This window comes from Puma concolor, chromosome A2 (genome assembly GCF_028749965.1).
Source record: "Puma concolor isolate L17-30 chromosome A2, mPumCon1.1.hap2, whole genome shotgun sequence".
Classification (NCBI taxonomy): domain Eukaryota; kingdom Metazoa; phylum Chordata; class Mammalia; order Carnivora; family Felidae; genus Puma; species Puma concolor.
Genome location: NC_141668.1, coordinates 165,976,215 through 165,985,078, shown reverse-complemented (window position 1 = coordinate 165,985,078; position 8,864 = coordinate 165,976,215). Strand labels below are relative to the sequence as shown.

At 55.6% G+C, this 8,864-nt stretch overlaps 1 protein-coding gene across 2 annotated transcripts; it reads left to right on the top strand.

The window, feature by feature from the left end:
* Nucleotides 1-4,577: 4,577 nt before the first annotated feature.
* CLEC4G (C-type lectin domain family 4 member G) lies at nt 4,578-7,851 on the top strand. 2 transcript variants are annotated; one of them, XM_086699202.1, is made up of 9 exons: nt 4,578-4,697; nt 5,032-5,133; nt 5,474-5,527; nt 5,740-5,802; nt 5,953-6,057; nt 6,379-6,468; nt 6,668-6,816; nt 6,941-7,056; nt 7,196-7,316. In XM_086699202.1, the coding sequence occupies exons 1-9, from the start codon at nt 4,616-4,618 to the stop codon at nt 7,227-7,229; spliced, it is 795 nt and encodes a 264-aa protein (XP_086555328.1). In that variant the 5' UTR covers nt 4,578-4,615; the 3' UTR covers nt 7,230-7,316. The 2 variants fall into 2 exon arrangements, with proteins under 2 accessions (XP_086555328.1, XP_086555327.1); XM_086699201.1 differs by lacking the exon at nt 7,196-7,316 and adding an exon at nt 7,325-7,851 and having other exon boundaries at nt 4,579-4,697.
* The last annotated feature ends 1,013 nt before the right edge of the window (nt 7,852-8,864 follow it).

Genomic DNA, 8,864 nt, shown 5'->3' with positions numbered 1-8,864 from the left:
AGGCCCCGGGAGGAAAGTAGGGAAATGGGACTGGGATGGGAAAGAGTCGGTGCTGGGTACTGGGGTGGGCGCTGGGGCTGAATCCCACTGGGCATCGCTGGAAGGCAGTTTGGAAGAAGTGGCTCAGAGCTCTCCTCCCAGCCTGCCCTCCACTTGGGTGAGGGGGAAAAAACTCTTCAGGCGAAGAATTCCAGGAGATTACAGCGAGTGAGGTCAAAGCCAAGGGGATGTGGATAGCGTGCTGACAGCCCTTTACTACTTCCGTTTTACCGAGGAGGAATTTGAGGCTTACAATGTCGCCGCCAAGAATCAACCCCAGGTTCCTCTCTCTCCGGAGCCCTGCTCTCTATCGCTCTGCTATACTGTTTTAGACCTCGGGTTGCCTCTAGTTTAACAACGTTTCAAGCTAATACACTCCCCCAATTTTTTTTTCAATTGTAAGACCTTGCACCTGACTCAAAATTAACTCCCAACTGTCTCAAAGACCCAAACGCAAAACCTAACACGGTTAGGAAAAAGCATGGGAGAAGTGTTTGGATTAGGCAAAGATTCCCTAGCTAGAACACCAAAAGCAAGATTCATAAAAGAAAAATGGGTAAGTTGGATTTTGTCAGCATTTAAAACTTTGCTCTTTGAAAGCTGCTGTTAAGGGAATGAAGAGAAAAGCCACAGACTAGGAGAAAAGGTTGGAAAACCTCATATCTGATAAAAGATTTGTTACCAGCATATTCTAACGAACTCTCAAAACAATAAAATAAGCAACCCATTTTTTTTTTTTTTAATTAACGATCATTTCTTTTTTAGAGACAGAGACGGAGCACGAGTAGGGAGGGAGCAGAGAGAGAGAGAGGGAGATGAAGAATCTGAAACAGGCTCCAGGCTCTGAACTGTCAGCACAGAGCCTGACGGGAGCCCGGTGCCCGATGCCCGATGTGGGGCTCGAACTCAGACCGAACGCGCAGACCGTGAGATCATAACCTGAGCCGAAGTCAGAGGCTTAACCGACCGAGCCACCCAGGGGTCCCGGCAACCCAGTTTTAAAAAACACTCCTCACTGAGGTATTTTTATACATGTACAATGAGTGAGCATTAAGGTAGTTATCTTGGATAATCCATTCAAGGAAGCTCACTTAATCCAACTTAGTGAAGCCTGTATCCTTCACTTCATAGTGACGGAGACACTGGCGGGCACATATTGAGCCGTATTTTTGGAGCAGACTGTGCCAGTCTGAGCAGACACAGCAAGAACGAGAACCCTGGCCCAGCTTCTTCGGCTCCAGTAAAGCTGCCGGTGACCATCTTGCTCTCTCAGACGCAACGAGGCAATCCGTTTCTTTCAATGGGCAAAAGATCTGAAGAGACAGGTCACCAAAGGAAATATTCAGGTGGCAAAGGAACACGTGAAAGGATGCCCCACGTCATTATTCATCAAGGGAACGCAAATGAAAATCACACCGCGCACATGACAGAATGGCCCAAATGAAAAAGGCTAACCATGCCATGTCCTGGCAAGAACGCGGAGGAAACGAAACTCTCATTCATTGCCGGTCGGGTTGACACCCGGCACAGCCACTTCGGAAAATCGTCTTGGCAGTTTCTTAAAAACTGAGACGCACACCTCCCATGTAACGCAACCATCCACTCCTGGGTATATACCCAGGAGAAAGGAGAGCGTCCGTGCACGAAAATACTTGCTCCCAGAAGTTCACGGCAGTTTTATTCGTGATCGCCACAACCGGAAACAGCCCAAATGCCCACCAGCAGGTGAGCGTATAATTGAGCTGGCATATTCAGGCAACAAAAGTCTACTCAGCAGTAAGAAGGAAGGAGGTATTAATGCAGCCACATGGATGAATCAAAATAATTATGCTGAGCAAACGAAACCAGTCTCGAGAGGCTGTATGCTGCCATTTCTACAAAATTCCAGAGAAATGCAAGCGAATCTAAAGACAAAAAGCAGATCGGTGGTTGCTGGGGGATGTTGGGGGTGGGGCGGCTGACCAGGGGGTGCAAAGAAACATGGGTGGTGATGGGTGCTTTCACGCTCCAGATTGTGATGGTTTCGTGGGTTTACTCAAAACCCATCAAATTGTACACTTTAAAGGTGGACAGCTTATTGTATGTCAGTGATACCTCAACAAAACTTTGTTTTCAGGCACTTGAGAAAGTTAATCAAAATATTTCAAGTTAAAAATAATCACAACATTTGGGGCGCCTGGGTGGCTCAGCCGGTTAAGCATCTGACTTTGGCTCAGCTCATGAGCTCGTGATGTGTGACTTTGGGCTTGGGATTCTCTCTCTTGCCCTCTCTCTGCCCCTTGCCCATCTGTCTCCTACATGGCCACAGAAACGTAACGAATTGGGTTGACAAAAGCTTTATCACCTGTTGATGGTAACGATGAAGAAATGGGGTACCAAGAGAGTAAGTGCTTTGCCTGAGGTTATCTGGCTCATAGGTGAGATTTTATATCTTACTCTGTACGAGGCCCATTTTCTCCCACTGAAATGATTTCCTCTCGGCTCAGGATTCTTATTTAGAGAGACCAAGCACCAATGACAGACCCCAGGTACCCACCGAAGCCCTCGTCTCACCCTTCACTCAGCCAGATTCTCCATGGTCTCAAAGTTACTGCTTCGGGAAACATGCTAAAAGCACCCCCAAACAGTGAGGACAGCCGTTCATTTAAGGTAAGTCTGCTTTCGAGAAAGCCCTGCCTGGCCACGAAGCTGTCCACTTTGACCCAGTGGTAGAAAATTGCTACCATATTTATGGAAAGTTCAATGGGGACTTGGTCTACACGTCTGTTGGAGAGATTCCGCTCCAAGAATTTGCTGCACATTTCCAGATGTCTGACCCTACTTTTCCTGCTGCATTTATCAAGAGCCCGGCACCTCTGGCTGAATTTTGTGCACCAGACTCTCTTAGATTCCTGTTCCCTTCCTGATTCTCAGTTTTCCTTTGCCTTCTCAAAAAAAAAAAAAAAAAAAAAAAAAATCCTCTGTCTTTTCATCGTTTTTTGTTTAAGTTTATTTACTTTGACAGAGACAGAGACAGTGCGAGCAGGGGAGGGGCAGAGAGAGAGAACCCCAGGCTGGCTCTGTGCTGCCAGTCCGAGCCACCTGTGGGGCTTGAACCCACAAAACTGTGAGATGAGCCGAAACCAAGGGTCTGACGCTCAACCGACTGCGCCACCCAGGCGCCCCTACAATTTTTAAATAACATGCGGATAATGTTTGTTATTTCTGAGGGTTGTTGAGAGGATTTGGGAAGGTGGAGTGTGTTTCTGCATCTACCAGGGGGGCTGGAATGAGGGAAGTACTCGATAAAAAAGATAACATTTGTCCCCCTCAGTGAAGGGCACTTACTGCCCCAGCCCTGGCACCCCGCCCCCCCTCCCCGGCACCCCAAGCCTTTTATCCTGCTTGACTTAATCTTCTTTTTTTCATGGCACTAAGAGCTTGTTTATATATGACATTAGGGTTCTCACCCTCAGCATTATGGACATTGGGAGTCGATGGTTTTTGGTGGGGGGCGGGGGGCGGGGGGGGTGTCCTGTGGGTGTCCTCCACCCTCCACCTACTGTGATAGTCACAAATGTCTCCAGACATGGCCGCGGGTCTCCTGGGAAGCATAATCGCCCCCGGTCAAGAACCACGAGGCTACACAACTTAACTTTTTCGTTATGTTCATTATTTCGTTGTCTGTCCCTCTCTACCCCCACCTGGAATGTTTGCTCTGAGAAGGAAGGAATTTGCTTGTTTGGGTGGGGCACTGATGTGTGCCCGGTTCCTAGATTGATGCCTGGCCCAAGGTAGGTGCCCAATATTTATTGAAAGAATGAACATTTGGTGGGCTTTGTGCTCAGGGGTGGACATGCATAAGCTCACGTCTTTATCTTGGCATCCCTCGGGGGGAGGCCATGTCACTCTCCCTCACTGTCCCCCTTTGCACAGAGGAGAGAAGCTGAGGCTTCCAGAAACTGCACACATACATCCCCACTCACCCAATGCAGAAGCTTAGCTGGCCACCACCCAACAGATGTCTGTGTTCTCCCTTCTGGCCAAGAACGATTGAGTCAAGGTCAAATCGGGGGTCAAATCCAGCCTCCAGGCACCTGCAGGGGAGTTGAGGAAGGAAGCTGAGCTGGCCTGGAGGGCCAGGCCTGAGGAGACTTTCTCAGGGCCACAACTTGGCTGGGTTCAACCTGCTCCTCTTGGGAAGGGGTCTGGCCCCCACACCTATAAGAGATGGGGGTGAGCTCCAAAATGAAGCCCCCGGTATCCTTAGGGAGATGTTGCTGCAGCTACCGGGCCAGGGAGGCTGGAACTGCGTGCGTGCGCACACACGCACACACACACACACACACACACACACACACACACACCACTCCCCACCCCTCTCCACTCCCTCTGGCCCTTCTGCCCCCTCACCTCTAACTCCACTACCCCTCAACACACACGCAAACTTCACACTTATCCCTAAACCAGCCTGGAACAGAGAGGGCCCTGCACTGTGATTGGTCCGTGAGTCCCTGGTACCAGGAACGGAGAGGAAGGAGATGGAAAGGAAGGAAAAGAGTAGGCGGGGCCAGCAGGGGGCTCTACATTTATATCTATGCCCAGGGCCGGGCGCCTGCTCACCATGGACACTGCCGGGTACAGCAAGTGGGACAGCAGGCTCGAGGAAGTCCCTGGAGGTATGAGCAAAAAGACAGCCTCCCCGGCCCCCTGGGGTCTCTCAGGCCAGAGGTTTGGGGTTTGATGGGAGCAGGGAGGGGAACAGCCAAGAGCGGGTCCGTGCAGTGGGTGCAGAAGAGACACCACAGGCGCCAGAACCAGCTGCGCCTGGGTTCAGATTCTAACTCTGCCACTTAGAAGCTGTGTGACCATGAGCAAGTTGCTTCGTCTCTCGGAATCTCGGTTCCCTGGGAGGAACCCAAGCACCCAGGGCTCTGTCCTCGGGGGGGGGCCAGAGATCCAGGGCAGTCCTGGTGCAGGAGGGACCCACGGAGTCCATCTGTGTTATCCCAGGGCACTGGGGACGCTGGGGACGGAGACTCCTCTTCCTGGCCCTGGTGCTGGTGGCAGCCTTAGCCCTGTGGGCCCTCATTTTGAGCATCCTATTTTCTAAGGGTGAGTGACCGTGTAATGAGGCCCCCCGGGGGGGACATAGACCTTCCCTCTGTCTCAGGACGCCCCCAGCTGGGTCCCGGACCCCTGTCCGGGTCGGGGGTGTGAACACGTGTGAACAGAGTTTGTGCATGTCTTTGGGCTGTGTGCACCCACCTGTGTATGCATATGCGTGCATGTCTCTCCTCGGCGTGCGTGTGTGTGTGTGTGTGTGTGTGCACATCACGTGCGCTGTGCGCCTGCCCGTCCCTTCTGTGCGTCCGGAGACGGGAGCTCCTGCACCCCCTGGGCAAGGGGAGAGTTCCGGAGGCCCCGCCCCGCCTGCAGGAGCCTCTCTCCACAGCCTCCACAGAGCGAGGGGCGCTGTTCGGCCACCAGGACCTGCTGAGGACAAACGGTGCGTGCAGAACGGTGACTCGGTGACTCTTAGCGCCTCCCCCCCCCCCCCAGATGTGAGGGCCAGGAGTGTCTAGGACCCTGGAGACAGGGTAGTGGGTGGGTGAGGACCCCTTCGGTCCCAGGGGTTGGCCCCGGAGTGGGGGAGGGTGTCCTGTTTGAGTCCCCGCAGATGACCTGGAGTGTGTGGGGGGCGTGCGGGGGTCATTCCAGCCTCGAAGCAGAAGGCGGCGCTGGGTGTTTTGAACGCGGAGGTCCGAGCCTGCAACAGCTGCTGTAAGACGTGTGTGCTGGGGGCGGGGCTTGGGCCGAGATTGGAGGCAGCGAGCCGGGATGGTCTGTGGCAGGTGGGGGCGGGGCAGGTTGGTCACCGACGTCCCGCGCCTATCCTCCCCCCCCCCCCCCCCCCCCCCCCGTCCTTCCCAGGCTCGGGGACACAGACGCTGCTAGAGAAGGCACGCGCGGAGCTGGGGGAGGCGCAGGCGAAGCTGATCGAGCAGGAGAGTGCCCTCAAAGAACTGAGCGATCGCGGTGAGAGCTGGACATTGCCTCGACCCCTGATCCCTCACCCGGGCTGTCACTCAACCCTTGACTCACATACTAACACCTATCCTGAAGAGGGTTACCGCGACCCTATCCTGTGATCCTGACCTCTGACCGCTGGACTCTGATCTCGACTCCAACTCCTAACCCCAAGCGCAACTTGGCCCCAACCAGCTGTAACAGTCCTTGACGGTGATGTCATTCTTGACCATGACCATGACCCCGGACGTGGATGCTGACTTTTACCTAATCATGACCCTACTCCCGACCCTGACCTGAGCCATAATCTGGACTCCCTTGACCTCGCAGTGACCCAGAGCTTGGCTGAAGCGAGCAGGGACCGCGAGGACATCCGCAGTGAGCTCCTCAGGGCTCTGGAGGCCGCCCGGCTGGGGAACAGTGAGCAAGACAGAGGGGAGAGAGGAGGGGACAAGTGGACCCTACGTGTGGGCCTCGGGATGCGCCCCGTCCTGCCCTTTGACCTTGGCCTGTTCTCTGTGGCTCCGCCCCTAGACCTCGGGGGTCCACCTCCCCCCAATTTTTTCTGTCTGCTCTACCCCGGGGGCAATTCACCTCTTTGACCTTCGCCATCCCACAGGCTCCTGTGAGGAGTGCCCCGCATCGTGGCTGCCCTTCCAGGGCTCCTGCTACCTTTTCTCCATCCTGCGGGCCACGTGGGAGGAGTCGCAGCGCAACTGCGCGGGCTCCGGCGGACATCTGGTGATAGTGGGGGACCTGGAGGAGCAGGTGGGCAGTCCCCCCCCCCCCAGGTCCCAGGAGGGAGGCGGAATTCACCTGAGGGGGCGGGGCCTGGGAGGGGCGGGGCGGGGGCGAGGCGGACCCCGCGGGCTCAGTGTCCTTCCCCGCGCAGGGCTTCCTGAGTCGGAACACGCGCGGCCGCGGTTACTGGCTGGGCCTGAGGGCCGTGCGCCGCGCGCGCCAGATCCAGGGCTACCAGTGGGTAGACGGAGTCCCGCTCAGCTTCAGGTGAGGGAAGGGACTTGGGGAGAGGGACGGGTCAGACCCCAGGGGCAGTGCTGTGGCCAGACCTGTGGGGATGGGCAGGCTGGACCCCAGGACCTGGCGGAGGGTTTAAATTCCTGGAGTTTAGAAAGCTGTCTCCCAGGTGCACGCTCAAGTTAGACCCTCGGAGTGTCTAGGTTGGACCCAAGCAATAAACAGGATAGATCCTCAGGGCTGGACGCCAGGCCCGTCCTCAGACTCCCAGAAACAGCCCCCCGACAAACCTCCGCAGCCACTGGAACCTGGGGGAGCCCAATGACTCTATGGGGCGCGAGGACTGCGTGATGATGCTACGCACTGGGATGTGGAACGATGCACCGTGCGACAACGAGAGGGACAACTGGATTTGTGAGAAGAGGCGCAGCTGTTGACCCCGCCCCGCGCCCCGCCCACCGCCCGGCGGGCGGTCCCCTGAGCGGTTCACCTTCCCGGCGCCGCCCACCGCCATCGATTTCTTCATTTTCCCTCATCCACGGCTACCGAGAGCCATCCCGCCCAGTCCTGTCAAGTACAGGCCCTGGGACCTCTGCTCCAGCCTCACCGCCGGCCCTCAGCTGGTCATAACCGAGCCTCCACCCGACCCAAACCGCGGGCGGCCCACTGTCCCCACCTCCCTCCCCGGCCAAAACCGGGCAACTTGGGACGAGCTGTTTGGTGTTCTTGCATTTTTCCCCCCAGACTGGGAAGCCTTACAGACAGGGGTTTTGTGAGCTGTCTTCACAGCCCTTAGGAAGCATCAATAAATGCTTGAGAAATGAATCTTGGTTCATGGCTTTGGTGAGCTGTTCAACGTTTAATCTCAGAGACCCTGATATTTATCCCTGTGAGTGACCCTGACCTCTGTCAGTGACCTCCCGGTCCTATGGTGCCCCAAAACTCAGGGCGTAACGTGTACTGGGCCAGGACGGCTGTAGGGCACCGGGGACACTGGAATGACTCAGACCGAGCGCTCTGATCTAGGGCACTGGAACAATGCTATGATCAGTGACTCCAAGGAGTGGACAAGGCCCTGAGGCAGGTGGGAGAGGGGCTGCCCGGGCCTGAAGAGCAAGTCCTTTCTGGCTTGGGCACCTAGGTTTGGTGACCACTGTCTGGAGCGATCAGGAAATACATTGCAGAGAACATGGCCTTTCGAGCAACAACGGGAGGACCTGGGAAGGAAGGTCTTTGCAAGCAGGGGGTGTTAAGTATGGCTGAACCCATTCTGGGGGGTGCAGGGTGCACCGAGCCTGGCTTTCGCAGCTGGGGACTTTTGATCTGAATTCACCCTGCACTCCCAAAGTTTCCTGCTCCTGTCCTGGAGACATGGGGGCTCTCCCAGAATTTCCAGTGGAGATAGGTCCAACTGAGGGGAAGGACAGGCTAGTGGCCTTTAGTCCCGGGCAGCTTGGGAGCTCCCAGACCCCCTGGCCAGGGGAGACCTCGCTGAGAACCCCGACACTTCTCTGGGTGCTCTCCTCTACTGGGTGCTCTGCTCGCCCAGAGCGAGGCACTAACCAGGCTCAGGAGCCACCTCTGTCCCCAACAGATAACCTACCTAGGGGACTGCTGGCCAGACTGATGAATTTCCAGGCAGTCAGCTTGGAGGGATATGAGTGTTGTGGCGCTGCTGTAACTAATGACCGCCAGCTTGATGGCTTACTAACAACACCCATCCTCTTCCGGTTCTGGAAATCTGAAGTCCAAAGTTAGTTTTCCTGGACCAAGATCAAGGTGTCACCAGAGCCAGGCTCCCTCTGGAAACTCCAGGGGAGAATCAGCCTCCTTGCCTT